Genomic DNA, 18,171 nt, shown 5'->3' with positions numbered 1-18,171 from the left:
CTAATGAGAATTCCTTGGTATTCTTGAGGATGTTGTTTATGCACAGAAAAAAATTCCAGTAGTTTACTTTGGTTTTAAGAATCACTATACAATCTATTAAAATTATAAAATCAAAGGACTGTTCTACCTTAAGCTTTAAAAAATAATTATATGAGGTAAAATTCATATAATATGAAACTAACCATTTTAAAGTAAACAGTTCAGTGCATTTAGCCTATTCACAGTGTTGTGCAACCACCATCTCTATTTGGTTCCAAAACATTTCCATCACTCTAAAGTAAAGCCTCCTACCCATTAAGCTTATAGTCTTACATTTAGGTCTCCATCCTTTTTGGGTTAATTTTTTATGTCATGTAAGGCAAGGATACAATGTCATTCATTCTTTTACATGTGGATATCCAGTTTTCCCAGCACCATCTGTTGAAAAGGCTGTCCCTTCCCCATTGTGTGGTCTTGGCATCCTGGCTGAAAATCATTTGACCAGTTATGTAATGGTACCTTACTGTTAACTAAACTTTATTCAAATTTCACTAGTTTTCCTTTACTGTTTCCTGTTCCAGAACACAATCCAGGATGTTTACATTTAGTATCACCATTTAAAAGTGCTTAATTTTGTTAGGTACTTAATCTAATAAGTGAGACATACCCAGGGTAGAAAATTTAAAAGGTTTAAAAGGGTACATACCTTTTATACTTTACTCTTTATATAAAAGACTGAAAAGTCAGTCTCCTTCTCACCCCTATCTCCCTTACATGTACAGCTATAGATGTCTCCCTTCCTCAGAAATAACCCACCAAACACACAAATGTTTAATGATAAAGAGGGGTGGGCTGGATACCACAGCAGAGACTCTTGAGCCCCAGAATTAGCATCCTTCTCTTTGACTGTGCTGGTCCACCTGGCAGACACTTCACCTCCTAGGTGTGAGTGAGGAGTCTCCGGCCCCTAACAGAGCTTTGCACAAAGCATAGAACCATGTGCTGTGCCTGTGTAACAATGCTTTGTAAGTATATATTAGCACACTCTTTGTGCAAGGTGTCATCAGGCTGTGGACGTGCTGGGGCAGAAAAACAATGACTGAAGGAGGGTGTGGCAAGTCAGGACAGCCATCTCTACTTTTCTCACTCAGACTCTGCTTGGCCGACAGGTTTGTCTCAGAGACAGAGTTATTTGTGGCTGTGCAAAGCTTCCTCCTGTCTCTGCAGGACCAGGGCGAGCGTCCCCCTCTGACGGTCTTCAGAGCCTCCATCTATCTGCTTGCAATCTGCCAGGACAAAGATGGTGCACTAGATAAGGTATGGACCACAAGGCCTGGGGTGTTCCTCTTCCTCCTTCACCTCTTTACATCATGGTTCCTTGAGAGACTGTAACGATAAATGTATAGAGAAGGGAGGTGACAGAGAGGGATGGAGGGAGGAGAGTGAGAGAGAGAGAGAGAGGGAGGTTGGGTATGGTGATGACACATACATCATGTAATTTAGCTAATTCTCTCAACAGTTCTGAAGTCCATTCACAATCTGAATGGTAGGTTTTATAGGAACCATTCCATTTTACAGGTAAGAAAATTAAGACTGGTGAAAGTAACTTTCTCTAGGTCAAACAGTTAACTGATGGGGCAGCCAGGACTCCAACTCTGACCTGACCAACTCCCAAGGCTGTTAGTACCACCTCTGGTTTGTGCAGGAGGAGAGAGGTGTGAGGTATTTCCTTCTGGTAACAGTCTGTCAAACAAAGTGGGTTGCTGGGACCTAGATCAGGCTGATCTCAGATCACTTTGATGGTAGTTGTGTGTATACAAGTTCTCTTTCTCCATCTTCTTTTTAAACTGTTGGAGATTAAGAGAATCTTCACTGAAAGTCTCACCTTTTTCATTGAAGATTGCTTCTACTCCGCAGATATGGAATCTTCAGCCTCAGCCTGAGGATACTCTTCCTTCACTGACTATTGATTTTGCCTCTTTTTGATTACTCTTGGGACAAAGTGATGTAAGTCGACCTGGTTTAATTTGAATGGAAGCAGGAAGGTGTAGTGGAAGCGCATGGGTTTTCAATTAAGATAGGCCTAAGTGCATAATTGTCCCATTGTCTCTCTTTTTGTGACCTAGATACATTGATTCATTAGGGCCTGCAAAATTCTGTCATTCAATCATTGTTTATTAATTGGAATACTTGTATAAAAAGAAGGTTCCCTCATTAACTGTTCAGTTACACTGAATAGTAGATTGTATAGGAAGCATAGGTTGAATCTTTGATTCTTTCCCTTTAACTACCAGCTTTCAAAAAAAATGAGTTAGTTGCCTAGTGTTCTCCAAAGGTGACCATATAAATTTTTTTTGGTATCATTATGAGCTCACATAGATTTAAAAATATTTGATGTGCTTCAATCCGCTATAGTTTTTTTCCTGTTGGGGCTCAAATTGTCCTATCTCTGACCAGTGAGAGCCTATTCAGGGTAGCTCCTCAGTCCTTTTGACAGAACTGTAGTACTTTTGGCAGAGTTTGAGCTTCCTAGTATGACAAGATGTTTCAGGCTTATTGTATACACTTCCTGCTCTCCCACTGTCCCTTGAACCTACCCCAGCTACACTTTCAACCTTATATCTCTGAAAACATGCTTATCAAAGTCATCAACAACAGATAGGCAGCTAAAACCAATAGTCAATATTCAGTCATCGTCTTACTTGACTTATCAATAGAATCTCTTTCCTTTAAAACACTGCCTTTACTTGGCATCTAGAATGCCATGTGCTCCTGGTTTTCTTCCCATCTCTCTGGCTGTTCTGTTTCAGTGTCTTTTGCTGATTTTCTCTTACCTCTTTGACTTTTGAAATTAGTCAAAGAAATTAAAACCTAAGTGTTGTAGTGCCCCAGGGCTCAGTCTTTAAGTGCTTCTCTTTTCTCTCTCAATTTACTGCTTTGAGGATCGCATATGGTCTATGGCTGAATTAAACAAGATCACTCTGGCTGCTCGGACAATTGACCAAAGGGATACAAGAGTGGAGGCATGGAAATCCGTTATGCTACAGCAATAATGTAGGCAAGAGATAGTAGAGGAGGTAGTGCAAAGGGTCAGCTTCTAGGTATATTTTGAAGCTAAAGCCAATAGAATCTCATGATGGATCAGTGTGTGTGTGTGTGTGGGGTGACAATAGAATAAAAGCATGTTTCCAAAGATTTTGATTCAGAGGGACTGTTGGATTCTTTGGTTCAAAGAATTGTTGGATTGAAATACTAGAGGGAGTAAGCTGGAAAAATAGGAGAGGTGGTGATAAAGTGGGATGCTTGAATTGGGATTATTGGGGAGGATGCAGTTCTTGGTAGTAAAAAGGTCTTGGTGCTTGACCAAGGGTGTGAATGGCTGAGGCAGGTGGAGGAGATTAGAAGGAAGGAAGTCGAGAATTTAGAAGCCAAGGTTTTGGAACTAGGGAGACAGAAGCAAAAATAGCCTCCACATGAGAGACTGTAGGCAAAAGAGGTTCTTGGAAGAGAATCAAAGCAACAACCTGAAAGGAATATTCAGAGTGGTAAAAAAACACAAAACATAAAATTTACCATCTTAACCATTTTTAGTGTACAGTTCAGTGGCATTAAGTATATTAATATTGTTGTGCAACTGTCACCACCCTCCATCTCCAAACTCCTTTCATACTGCAAAACTGAAACTATAACCATTAAGCAATGTGGATTGATCACTTGACACGTGCCAGGTGCCATGTGATCCCTGTCAGGGTTGCATTAAATCAAACAAGTTCCCTGCCTTCAGGAAGTACTAGAAGAGACAAAAGATCACCTACAAGACAGGCAACAGCGGCCATGAGTGCTCTCCTGGAGCTGGAGGCCTGGTCAGGAGCTACAGAAGCACATGGGGAGAGGGACTGTATCTGATTGTGCTATCAGGAGAAGCTTCATCAAGGAGACAAGGTGGTGAAGGAAGAACTTGCAGGCTGAAAGCAGAGCAAGATTTAAGATAACAGCAGTGGAAAGTTTCCCAGTCTGTTCCTTCAAGGGAGAAGCCAGTTTGTGTGCCATAGCTAAGTCATATGGGAGACAGAAGAGAGAAGCTGGAAAGGTAGACTTAAGTCTTTAATAACATGCTCAAACGTGCAATTAACAGTCCCATTTACAATAGCATCAAGAAATAAAATCCATAGGAAAAAATTTAACAAAAGAAATTCAAGGACTTGATCACTGAAAATTATAAAATATGATTGAAAGAAATTAAAACCTAAATAAATAGAAAGACATATGGTATTCATGAATCAGAGGACTTAATAGCCAGTTGTAAGATAAATAAGCTCTGGGGCTATAATGTACATATAATGTACAACATGATGATGAAACTAACAGTTTTGTATACTTGAAAGTTGCTGAAAGAGTAGATCTTAAAAGTCATCACAGAAAAATTTAACTTTGTGAGGTGATGGATGTTAACTAAACTTATTGTAATCATTTCACAATATATACATATATCATCATTATATTGTACACCTTAGATTTATATAATGTTATATGTTAATTATATCTAAAAAAAACTGGAAGAAAAAGATGACTTCATAGTGTTCAAATAGCAATATTCCCCTGATTGATCTGTAGACTCAACACAATCATGATCAAAATCCCAGTTGCCTTTTTTTTCTCTTCTGAAATGAATAAGCTGAAACTAACATCCATCTGGAAATGCAAGGAACTCAAAACCCCAAATAGCCAAAACAATCTTGAAAAAGAAGAACAAAGTTGGAGGACTCACACGTCTTCAGTTAAACTTACTACAAAGCTATATAAATTTACAAAAGAATTACATACAAATTTTTTAAATTCTGGTATCATTAATGTACAATTACATGAGCAACATTATGGTTACTAGACTCCCCCAATCTTCAAGTCCCCACCACATACCCCATTACAGTCACTGTCCATCAGCGTAGTAAGAGGCTATAGAATCACTACTTGTCTTCTCTGTGCTATACTGCCTTCCCCATGCCCCCCTGCCCCCTACATTAGGAGTGCTAATCATAATGCCTCTTTTTCCCCCTTATCCCTCCCTTTCCACCCATCCTCCCCAGTCCCTTTCCCTTTGGTAACTGTTAGTCCATTCTTGGGTTCTGTGATTCTGATGCTGTTTTGTTCCTTCAGTTTTTTCTTTGTTCTTATACTCCACAGATGAGTGACATCATTTGATACTTGTCTTTCTCCTCCTGGCTTATTTCACTGAGCATAATACCCTCTAGCTCCATCCATGTTGTTGCAAATGGTAGGATTTGTTTTCTTCTTATAGCTGAGTAGTGTTCCATTGTGTATATGTACCACCTCTTCTTTATCCATTCATCTACTGATGGACACTTAGGTTGCTTCCATTTCTTGGCTATTGTATATAGTGCTGTGATAAACATAGGGGTGCATAAGTCTTTTTCAAACTGGGCTGCTGCATTCTTAGGGTAAATTGCTAGGAGTGGAATTCCTGGGTCAAATGGTATTTCTGTTTTGAGCTTTTTGATGTACCTCCATACTGCTTTCCACAATGGTTGAACTAATTTACATCCCCACCAGCAGTGTAGGAGGGTTCCCCTTTCTCTGCAACCTTGCCAACATTTGTTGTTTGTTTTTTGGATGGTGGCCATCCTTACTGGTGTGAGGTGATACCTCATTGTGGTTTTAATTTGCATTTCTCTGATGATTAGCAATGTGGAGCATCTTTTCATGTACCTGTTGGCTTTTGGAATTTCTTCTTTGGAGAACTGTCTGTTCAGCTTCTCTGCCCATTTTTTAATTGGCTTATTTGCTTTTTGTTTGTTGAGGTGCATGAGTTCTTTATATATTTTGGATGTCAATCCCTTATCAGATATGTCATTTATGAAAATATTCTCCCATACTGTAGGATGTATTTTTGTTCTACTGATGGTGTCCTTTGCTGTACAGAAGCTTTTTAGTTTGATATAGTCCTATTTGTTCATTTTTGCTTTTGTTTCCCTTGTCCGGGGAGATATGTTCATGAAATTCATACAAATTTAACAAAAATAAATTTATTAGTGTGTTTCTGGTAGAAGGAGAGATATCTAGATCAATGAAACAGAATTGGGAGTTCAAAAATAAACCTATATATTTTTGATAAGGATGCCAAGACAATTCACTGGGGAAACAGTTTTTTTTTTTTAAACAAATGATGCTGGGACAACGGGATATCCACATGCAAAATAATAAAGTTGGACCCTTCATACTATACACGGAAATTAACTCAAAATGGATCAAAGACTAAATGAAAGAGCCAGAACTATAAACTCAAACTGTTAGAATAACATTAAGGAATTTAAACTTTGTTACATGTGCAATGGGGAGGAGGAGAGATATGTTTTTGATAATTAATAAATGATTCAATGCATCTGCTCTTTGCTCCCTCTGTGCCAGGCCCTGTGGCAGATGCAGAGATTAATCTACCTCAATCCCTGCCCACAAGCAGCTCAATTCTAGTGTAGGAAGTAGACTCGCATGCTGACCATTACGATACACTGTGGTATCATTATAGAGCTGGGTGTCTTAGCCAGGGCGCCATTAACGTCTCTTCTGTGGGACGCTGGCCTATGCATTGTAGGATATTAGGTGGCATCCCTGCATTCTCCCACTAGGTGCCAGCAGCACTCCCCAAATAAGGATGATCAAAAATGTCTCTAGACATTTCCAAATGTCCCCTGGGGTGCAAAATCACCCCCAGTTGAGAACTACTCTTACAAGGTAAGCACAGTGAGCTTATCACCTCACTAGAGGGCACTGGGATGAGCCAGTGAAGATATCCTGGAGTACTGAGATGCCAGCACATTTTTCCTGTTATATCTTTACTATGTTTGTTAGGGTCTTTCATGTCCTCTGTAAGGTATATTTAGCTCCTTTCTTTCTTTGCCTCCAGGCTATGGTCAGTGCCATCAGAAAATTCCTAGAGGGCATCGCGGACCTGCACCTAGTCTACACTCACCACCCCCTCCTGCTCAGGTTCTTCCTGTTATATCCAGAGCTGATGAGTAGGTTTGGGCACCATGTCCTGGAACTTTGGTTCTCCTGGGAAGAGAGCAGCTGTGAGGAGCTGGATAATGTTCCTTCTGCTGGACAGCCCACCCTTCCTGCGAGCTTAGCCGCCCTGTTCCTCATGCTCAGAAGCACCCCCAGCATCCTGCTCATTTTGCTAGTAGGTGACCACTTGTTTATTTCTACATTCAGAGATTGTGGGCCTTCTTTCCCTGGGTCCTGGTTTACTGAGGTCAGGAAGCACCTACAGTTGCCGGTTCTGTCCACCTTATCGCTGTTTCCATGTGAGTGGGAGGTGCCTGGTTTCTCTAAATCTAGACCCATTCCTAAGTCTGATGGAGGTCTGCTCCCCAGAGGATATAACTATGAAATGCTGATCTTAGTTGCCATTCTCTCTCACCTCCCTGTCTCCTCTCAAGCAGATTCTGCTAATAAGGGTTTAAAGTCAGAGGAGACCCTTGGTTCATGTAGATGAAGATGCCTGATTGTAGAGGGATTCAGCGTTTTTTCTGCCATGATTCACAGCACAATGTTAAATGTGCAACACACTTCCTCAGGCACACACAGAACTGTCAGGAACCTCAGTGCTTTTTTATATTTAAGACATCCCTATAATTCCTATCAGGTACATCAGTTAGATAAGTCAGCTGCCTTTTGTCTGTAGTTTCTATCATACTGGCTTTAATGTCACCTTGCATATTGGAAAACAAATTAATGACAGTGACATTAGTATAGAGGTAACTGCTGTAATTTGTATACATTTTTTAAAATTTCGATGTCATTAATGTACAAGTACATGAGCAATATTATGGTTACTAGACTCCCTCTATTATCAAGTCCCCACCATGTACCCCATTACAATCACTGTCCATCAGCATAGTAAGAGGCTATAGAATTACTACTTGTCTTCTCTGTGTTGTACTGCCTTCCCCGTGCCCTGCCCCCCCACCCCCACATTATGTGTGCTAATCGTAATGCCCCTTTTCCCCCCTTATCCCTCCCTTCCTACCCATCCTCCCCAGTCCCTTTCCCTTTGGTAACTGTTAGTCCATTCTTGGGTTCTGTGAGTCTGCTGCTGTTTTGCTCCTTCAGTTTTTTCTTTGTTCTTATATTCCACATATGAGTGAAATCACTTAATACTTGTCTTTCTCCGCCTGGCTTATTCCACTAAGCATAATACCCTCTAGCTCCATCCATGTTGTTGCAAATGGTAGGATTTGTTTTCTTCTTATGGCTGAATAATATTCCATTGTGTCTATATACTGCATCTTCTTTATCCATTCATCTACTGATGGACACTTAGGTTGCTTCCATTTCTTGGCTATTGTAAATAGTGCTGCAATAAACATAGGGGTGCATCTGTCTTTTTCAAACTGGGCTGCTGTATTCTTAGGGTAAGTTAAATTCCTAGGAGTGGAATTCCTGGGTCAATGTGTACATTTTTAAAAAGAAAATTATTTGCACATGTGACACTTTGTATTTCGTGAGCCATTACTAGTGGCAGGCCCTAAACAGAAGCATAGGAGACCCTTGATTTAGAACCACTGCCCCCAGTGCTAGTCCACCTCCTTGGCTCTCCCTTGTCCAGGAAGAATGACACAGCACATTTCAGAAGAGTGGAGATTCCTTTGATGTCATCATCAACAAACCTACTCCCTCTCTTGGCTTTCCTGGAGTGACTGTAGTGGAAATAACACCTCATGTCCTTAGGTGCTGCATCCATTTGTCCATATTCATACATGAATACACACAAGCCCCACTCATATTTAAATCTTCCCTGATCTGTCATCTTGTGAAGTCACACATGTTGACTTGATAGGGACCATATTCATGCTTTGGAGCAGAAGGAAAGGAGAAGGAATGGGTTAAAATAAAGCACCAATGCAAATACCATTTGACCCGGGAATTCCACTCCTAGGAATTTACCCAGAGAAAACAAGTTCTCAGATACAAAAAGACATATGCACCCCTGTGTTTATTGCAGCACTATTTATAATAGCCAAGAAATGGAAGCAACCTAAGTGTCCATCAGTAGATGCATGGATAAAGAAGATGTGGTACATATACACAATGAAATATTATTCAACCATAAGAAAGAATCAAATCCTACCATTTGCAACAACATGGATGGAGCTAGAGGGTATTATGCTCATGAAATAAGTCAGGCAGAGAGAGACAAATGCCAAATGATTTCCCTCATTTGTGGAGTATAACAACGAAGCAAAACCAAAGGAACAAAATAGCAGCAGACTCACAAAGTCCATGAAGGGACTATAGGTACCAAAGGGGAGGGGTAGGGGATGGCAGGTGGGGAGGGCAAGAGAAGGGGATTGAAGGGTATTGTGATTAGTACACATGGTGTGAGGGGATCATGGGAAAGACAGTGTAGCACAGAGAAGACAAGTAGTGACTCTGTGGCATCTTACTACACTGATGGACGACTGTGACTGCATGGGGTATGGGGGGGACTCGATAATATGGGTGAATGTAGTAACCACATTGTTTTTCATGTGAAACCTTTATTAAGAGTGTATATCAATGATACCTTAATAAAAATAAATAAATAAAGCACCAATGCATAGAGGAGGAAGGCCACATGAAACCCCAGTGGAGGGACAATGATAGAACTAAGATACTGGATTTTCTTTGCTAGATGCTGTATTCAGAGTCCATTCATCACACATAGTAGGTACTTATAAATATTTGTTGACTCATTGAATTAGGAGTCTGGACAGATCTAAATTTCTCTCTCTCTCAAATAAAAAAGCAGATCATCTAAGAGAGATACTAATTATGGTATCTTTTTTTTCCCTTTTTAAATAGATGAAGAAATAGGTTTAGAGAGATTTGCCCAAGTCACAAGAGTTGAGATTAAAACCGAGATTCCAATTCCTTGTCTTATGTTCTTCCCAGTAAACTGAGCTAACACTAAGAGTAAGAGAAACCAGCCTTGATCCAGTGTTCCATTTAGTGAGAGCACGGGGGAATGCAGTGAAGAACTGGATCTAGTCCCTGCCCCTCACCACGAGGGAATCACACACAACAAACCACGGCTGTGCTAACAGTGTGGCAGTAAAAGCTGGGCAAAGTGCTTGGGTGGCAGGGGGTACAGAGAGGTGTCATCCGTGCTGATCCTCAAAAGGTTTGACAAGTGAAAGGTCTCGGGGAGGATCCTGTCAGGCCAGTACAGCAGCAAGGAAGTGCTTATGTAATTCAGGGATGGCAGGTGGTCTGGTGTGGGTTTGGAGCTTGGAGGGTATGTCACAGGAGATGAGGTTGGGAGAAAGATAAGGAGGAGCAGGTTTTTTAGAAGCCTTGAATTCAGTTACTCACTTTTTTTTTTTTTTTTTATTGAAGGGTAATTGACAACAGTATTACATTACATTAGTTTCAAGTGTACAACACAGTGATTCAACATTTATATACATGATAATTCTAGGTACCAGCTATCACCAAACCAAGTTGTTACAATATTTTGACTATATTCTTTTTTTTTTTTTTTTTTTTTTTAATTATTATTTTTTATTGAAGGGTAGTTGACACACAGTATTACATTACATGAGTTTCAAGTGTACAAAACAGTGGTAGAACATTTATATACATAATTCTAGGTTCCAGCTATCACCCTACCAAGCTGTTACAATATCTTGACTATATTCCTTATGCTATACCTTACATCCCGGTTACTAATTTATTTTACCATTGGAAGTCTGTCCTTTTTTTTTTTTTTTTTTTTTTTTTTTTGTGAGGGCATCTCTCATATTTATTGATCAAATGGTTGTTAACGACAATAAAATTCTGTATAGGGGAGTCAATGCTCAATGCACAATCATTATTCCACCCCAAGCCTAATTTTTGTCAGTCTCCAATCTTCTGAGGCATAACAAACAAGTTTTTACATGTAGAACAAATTCTTACATAATGAATAAGTTACATAGTGAACAGTACAAGGGCAGTCATCACAGAAACTTTCGGTTTTGCTCATGCATTATGAACTATAAACAGTCAGTTCAAATATGAATACTCATTTGGTTTTTATACTTGATTTATATGTGGATACCACATTTCTCTCTTTATTATTATTATTTTTAATAAAATGCTGAAGTGGTAGGTAGATACAAGATAAAGGTAGAAAACATAGTTTAGTGTTGTAAGAGAGCACATGTAGATGATCAGGTGTGTGCCTGTAGACTATGTGTTAATCCAAGCTAGACCAGGGCAATAAAACATCCACGTATGCAGAAGATTTCTCTCAGAACAGGGGGGGTGAGGTTCTAAGCCTCACCTCTGTTGATCCCCAATTTCTCACCTGATGGCCCCCCTGCGACTGTGCCTGTCTTAGGTTGTTCCTCCCTTGAGGAATCTTACCCGTCTCTGGCTAACCAGTCATCTTCCGGGGCCATACAGGGAAATGTGAAGTTGGTAAGTGAGAGAGAAGCCTTATTGTTTGAAAAAGTTAGCTTTTTACTTCTTTGCATATTTATGCCCTGTGGCTTCTATGCCCAGCATTTGTCTTGAGGTATCTTTACCACTTGGAAGAATTATGATACTCGGTAAATTTGATATGAGGCACGAATTCTATTTAAGGGTTGTAATTAGGAAGGAAGAAGAAAAGCTATAGAAGTAGCAGGCGGAAGAAAACATGGGAAGATTGATTATTTCTTTGATATATCTTCTTGTAGAGTAACTTCAGCATGTATAGGTTTTAAGCTACTACTTAAATTGCACACACACATTAACATAATAGGAGTATAGTTACATAACCAAAGCATATCTGTAATTACCAGCCATCTGCAGTGAAACCAAGAAAACCAGTTAGGCACCTTAGGCATTTGTGAAAACTTATCTATGATATGGTGGATATTGTCCAAATGAACTTGAACAGTCTGAGAGAAATCAGACAAATTAAAACAACCCATTCCTGGGGACTGTTCACATGCCATATGTTCTTTTAACAGTAAATAGTTTGTAGTTGTAAGACTTTGGAGCGCTACAATTTGCACTTCTCCAAATTCTTGGTTGAGTTCCAACAGTATAGATCCAGTCCAATTTTGTTGTTTTACTGTATGCACAGGCCAGCTTCGATATCTCCTTCCTCATTCCCATGGCAGGTCCAGGAACTGGTGGGATGAGTGCATCTACAGCTGTAGCAGTGCGTGGATCTTTGTTGGGGTTTTTTGATGATCATCTTCTGGCATGAGTCTTCCAGAGGGTGCAGATGTTGGAAGTTCTTTTTCATATCGTATCTTAGTTCATTTTCGGGGTAGCCCAATTAGGCTTTGATCCTCTGTATAAACACAAACAGACCCTTTGCCTACACTTTTATATGCCCTTTATACCCTTGTGTAGAACTCGTTGGAGGTTACCACACAGGAACTGCCCTTTTTTTTTTTTTTTTTTTTTGCTATCACTAATCTACACTTACATGACGAATATTATGTTTACTAGGCTCTCCCCTATACCAGGTCTCCCCTATAAACCCCTTTACAGTCACTGTCCATCAGCATAGCAAAATGTTGTAGAATCACTACTTGCCTTCTCTGTGTTGTACAGCCCTCCCTTTTCTCCTACCCCCCCATGCATGTTAATCTTAATACCCCCCTACTTCTCCCCCCCTTATCCCTCCCTACCCACCCATCCTCCCCAGTCCCTTTCCCTTTGGTACCTGTTAGTCCATTCTTGGGTTCTGTGATTCTGGTGCTGTTTTGTTCCTTCAGTTTTTCCTTTGTTCTTATATTCCACAGATAAGTGAAATCATTTGGTATTTCTCTTTCTCCGCTTGGCTTGTTTCACTGAGCATAATACCCTCCAGCTCCATCCATGTTGCTGCAAATGATTGGATTTGCCCTTTTCTTATAGCTGAGTAGTATTCCATTGTGTATATGTACCACATCTTCTTTATCCATTCATCTATTGATGGACATTTAGGTTGCTTCCAATTCTTGGCTATTGTAAATAGTGCTGCAATAAACATAGGGGTGCATCTGTCTTTCTCAAACTTGATTGCTGCATTCTTAGGGTAAATTCCTAGGAGTGGAATTCCTGGGTCAAATGGTAAGTCTGTTTTGAGCATTTTGATGTACCTCCATACTGCTTTCCACAATGGTTGAACTAACTTACATTCCCACCAGCAGTGTAGGAGGGTTCCCCTTTCTCCACAGCCTCGCCAACATTTGTTGTTGTTTGTCTTTTGGATGGCAGCCATCCTTACTGGTGTGAGGTGATACCTCATTGTAGTTTTAATTTGCATTTCTCTGATAATTAGCGATGTGGAGCATCTTTTCATATGTCTGTTGGCCATCTGTATTTCTTTTTTGGAGAACTGTCTGTTCAGTTCCTCTGCCCATTTTTTAATTGGGTTATTTGTTTTTTGTTTGTTGAGGCGTGAGAGCTCCTTATATATTCTGGACGTCAAGCCTTTATCGGATGTGTCATTTTCAAATATATTCTCCCATACTGTAGGGATCCTTCTTGTTCTATTGATGGTGTCTTTTGCTGTACAGAAGCTTTTCAGCTTAATATAGTCCCACTTACTCATTTTTGCTGTTGTTTTCCTTGCCCGGGGAGATATGTTCAAGAAGAGGTCACTCATGTTTATGTCTAAGAGGTTTTCGCCTATGTTTTCTTCCAAGAGTTTAATGGTTTCATGGCTTACATTCAGGTCTTTGATCCATTTTGAGTTTACTTTTGTATATGGGGTTAGACAATGGTCCAGTTTCATTCTCCTACATGTAGCTGTCCAGTTTTGCCAGCACCACCTGTTGAAGAGACTGTCATTTGGCCATTGTATGTCCATGGCTCCTTTATCAAATATTAATTGACCATATATGTCTGGGTTAATGTCTGGATTCTCTAGTCTGTTCCATTGGTCTGTGGCTCTGCTCTTGTGCCAGTACCAAATTGTCTTGATTACTATGGCTTTATAGTAGAGCTTGAAGTTGGGGAGTGAGATCCCCCCTACTTTATTCTTCTTTCTCAGGATTGCTTTGGCTATTCGGGGTCTTTGGTGTTTCCATATGAATTTTTGAATTATTTGTTCCAGTTCATTGAAGAATGTTGCTGGTAGTTTCATAGGGATTGCATCAAATCTGTATATTGCTTGGGGCAGGATGGCCATTTTAACGATATTAATTCTTCCTAGCCACGAGCATGGGATGAGTTTCCATCTGTTAGTGTCCCCTTTAATTTCTCTTAAGAGTGACTTGTAGTTTTCAGAGTATAAGTCTTTCACTTCTTTGGTTAGGTTTATTCCTAGGTATTTTATTTTTTTTGATGCAATTGTGAATGGAGTTGTTTTCCTGATTTCTCTCTCTGTTGGTTCATTGTTAGTATATAGGAAAGCCACAGATTTCTGTGTGTTGATTTTGTATCCTGCAACTTTGCTGTATTCCGATATCAGTTCTAGTAGTTTTGGGGTGGAGTCTTTAGGGTTTTTTATGTACAGTATCATGTCATCTGCAAATAGTGACAGTTTAACTTCTTCTTTACCAATCTGGATTCCTTGTATTTCTTTATTTTGTCTGATTGCCGTGGCTAGGACCTCCAGTACTATGTTAAATAACAGTGGAGAGAGTGGGCATCCCTGTCTAGTTCCCGATCTCAGAGGAAATGCTTTCAGCTTCTCGCTGTTCAATATAATGTTGGCTGTGGGTTTATCATAGATGGCCTTTATTATGTTGAGGTACTTGCCCTCTATTCCCATTTTGCTGAGAGTTTTTAACATGAATGGATGTTGAACTTTGTCAAATGCTTTTTCAGCATCTATGGAGATGATCATGTGGTTTTTGTCTTTCTTTTTGTTGATGTGGTGGATGATGTTGATGGACTTTCGAATGTTGTACCATCCTTGCATCCCTGGAATGAATCCCACTTGGTCATGGTGTATGATCCTTTTGATGTATTTTTGAATTCGGTTTGCTAATATTTTGTTGAGTATTTTTGCATCTACGTTCATCAGGGATATTGGTCTGTAGTTTTCTTTTTTGGTGGGGTCTTTGCCTGGTTTTGGTATTAGGGTGATGTTAGCTTCATAGAATGAGTTTGGGAGTATCCCCTCCTCCTCTATTTTTTGGAAAACTTTAAGGAGAATGGGTATTATGTCTTCCCTGTATGTCTGATAAAATTCCGAGGTAAATCCATCTGGCCCGGGGGTTTTGTTCTTTGGTAGTTTTTTACCTCTTCAATTTCGTTGCTGGTAATTGGTCTGTTTAGATTTTCTGTTTCTTCCTGGGTCAATCTTGGAAGGTTATATTTTTCTAGGAAGTTGTCCATTTCTCCTAGGTTTCCCAGCTTGTTAGCATATAGGTTTTCATAGTATTCTCCAATAATTCTTTGCATTTCCGTGGTGTCCGTCGTGATTTTTCCTTTCTCGTTTCTGATATTGTTGATTTGTGTTGACTCTCTTTTCTTCTTAATAAGTCTGGCTAGAGGCTTATCTATTTTGTTTATTTTCTCGAAGAACCAGCTCTTGGTTTCATTGATTTTTGCTATTGTTTTATTCTTCTCAATTTTATTTATTTCTTCTCTGATCTTTATTATGTCCCTCCTTCTGCTGACCTTAGGCCTCATCTGTTCTTCTTTTTCCAATTTTGATAATTGTGACATTAGACCATTCATTTGGGATTGCTCTTCCTTTTTTAAATATGCTTGGATTGCTATATACTTTCCTCTTAAGACTGCTTTTGCTGTGTCCCACAGAAGTTGGGGCTTAGTGTTGTTGTTGTCATTTGTTTCCATATATTGCTGGATCTCCATTTTGATTTGGTCATTGATCCATTGATTATTTAGGAGCGTGTTGTTAAGCCTCCATGTGTTCGTGAGCCTCTTTGCTTTCTTTGTACAGTTTATTTCTAGTTTTATGCCTTTGTGGTCTGAAAAGTTGGTTGGTAGGATTTCAATCTTTTGGAATTTTCTGAGGCTCTTTTTGTGGCCTAGTATGTGGTCTATTCTGGAGAATGTTCCATGTGCACTTGAGAAGAATGTATATCCCGCTGCTTTTGGATGTAGAGTTCTATAGATGTCTATTAGGTCCATCTGCTCTACTGTGTTGTTCAGTGCTTCCGTGTCCTTACTTATTTTCTGCCCGGTGGATCTATCCTTTGGGGTGAGTGGTGTGTTGAAGTCTCCTAGAATGAATGCATTGCAGTCTATATCCCCCTTTAGTTCTGTTAGTATTTGTTTCACATATGCTGGTGCTCCTGTGTTGGGTGCATATATATTTAGAATGGTTATATCCTCTTGTTTGACTGAGCCCTTTATCATTATGTAGTGTCCTTCTTTATCTCTTGTTACTTTCTTTGTTTTGAAGTCTATTTTGTCTGATATTAGTACTGCAACCCCTGCTTTCTTCTCACTGTTGTTTGCTTGAAATATGTTTTTCCATCCCTTGACTTTTAGTCTGTACATGTCTTTGGGTTTGAGGTGAGTTTCTTGTAAGCAGCATATAGATGGGTCTTGCTTTTTTATCCATTCTGTTACTCTGTGTCTTTTGATTGGTGCATTCAACCCATTAACATTTAGGGTGACTATTGAAAGATATGTACTTATTGCCATTGCAGGCTTTAAATTCGTGGTTACCAAAGGTTCAAGGTTAGCCTCTTTAGTATCTTACTGCCTAACTTAGCTCGCTTATTGAGCTGTTATATACACTGTCTGGAGATTCTTTTCTTCTCTCCCTTCTTGTTCCTCCTCCTCGATTCTTCATATGTTGGGTGTTTTGTGCTGTGCTCTTTCTAGGAGTGCTCCCATCTAGAGCAGTCCCTGTAAGATGTCCTGTAGAGGTGGTTTGTGGAAAGCAAATTCCCTCAGCTTTTGTTTGTCTGGGAATTGTTTAATCCCACCGTCATATTTGAATGATAGTCGTGCTGGATACAGTATCCTTGGTTCAAGGCCCTTCTGTTTCATTGTATTAAATATATCATGCCATTCTCTTCTGGCCTGTAGGGTTTCTGTTGAGAAATCTGACGTTAGCCTGATGGGTTTCCCTTTATAGGTGACCTTTTTCTCTCTAGCTGCCTTTAACACTCTTTCCTTGTCCTTGATCTTTGCCATTTTAATTATTATGTGTCTTGGTGTTGCCCTTCTTGGATCCTTTCTGTTGGGGGTTCTGTGTATTTCCGTGGTCTGTTTGATTACTTCCTCCCCCAGTGTGGGAAAGTTTTCAGCAATTATTTCTTCTAAGATACTTTCCATTTCTTTTCCTCTCTCTTCTTCTTCTGGGACCCCTATAATACGGATATTGTTCCTTTTAGATTGGTCACACAGTTCTCTTAATATTGTTTCATTCCTGGAGATCCTTTTGTCTCTCTCTATGTCAGCTTCCATGCGTTCCTGTTCTCTGATTTCAATTCCATCAATGGCCTCTTGCATTCTATCCATTCTGCTTATAAACCCTTCCAGAGTTTGTTTCATTTCTGCGATCTCCTTTCTGGCATCTGTGATCTCTTTCCGGACTTCATCCCATTTTTCTTGCGTGTTTCTCTGCATCTCTGTCAGCATGTTTATGATTCTTATTTTGAATTCTTTGTCAGGAAGACTGGTTAGGTCTGTCTCCTTCTCTGGTGTTGTCTCTGTGATCTTTGTCTGCCTGTAGCTTTGCCTTTTCATGGTGATAGGAATAGTCTGCAGAACTGGGACGAGTGACGGCTGGAAGGACTTCCTTTCTTGTTGGTTTGTGGCCCTCCTCTCCTGGGAGAACAGCGGCCTCTAGTGGCTTGTGCTGCGCAGCTGCGCGCAGACAGGGTTTCTGCTTCCTGCCCGGCTGCTATGGAGTTAATCTCCGCTGTTGCTGTGGGCGTGGCCTGGCTCGGGCAGCTGCTCCAAAGTGGTGGAGTCGCGTTGGAGCAGGAGCTGCTGGGAGGCTATTTATCTCCGTAAGGGGCCTCCCTGCTCCCTGCAGCCCAGGGGTTAGGGTGCCCAGAGGTCCCGGATTCCCTCTGGATTAAGTGGCCCGCCCTGCCCCTGTAAGACTTCCAAAAAGCACCCGCCAAAACAAAACAACGACCACAAAAAAAAACAAGAAAAAAAATTTTTTTTAATTAAAAAAAAAAGGTGGTCGTTCGTTTTTCTTTATTCTCCGGTGCCAGCCTCAGGCCTCTGCTCACCGGTCTTTCTGCCCTGTTTCCCTAATATTGGTGTCCCTGTCCCTTTAAGACTTCC

General features: G+C 40.2%; 1 protein-coding gene across 1 annotated transcript in view; it reads left to right on the top strand.

Annotated features, from left to right (window-relative positions):
• Window positions 1–18,171, top strand: part of MEI1 (meiotic double-stranded break formation protein 1) — an 87,869-nt gene that overhangs the window by 36,401 nt on the left and 33,297 nt on the right. The window contains exons 19-20 of the mRNA XM_036931495.2: window positions 1,149–1,296; window positions 6,899–7,174. Coding sequence (XP_036787390.2) covers window positions 1,149–1,296; window positions 6,899–7,174 — 424 coding nt within the window. The remainder of the gene's footprint in view (window positions 1–1,148; window positions 1,297–6,898; window positions 7,175–18,171) is intronic.

Source organism: Manis pentadactyla, chromosome 10 (genome assembly GCF_030020395.1).
Source record: "Manis pentadactyla isolate mManPen7 chromosome 10, mManPen7.hap1, whole genome shotgun sequence".
Lineage (NCBI taxonomy): Eukaryota > Metazoa > Chordata > Mammalia > Pholidota > Manidae > Manis > Manis pentadactyla.
Note: the sequence above shows the minus strand (reverse complement) of the source record. Positions and strands in the feature narration are given on the sequence as shown.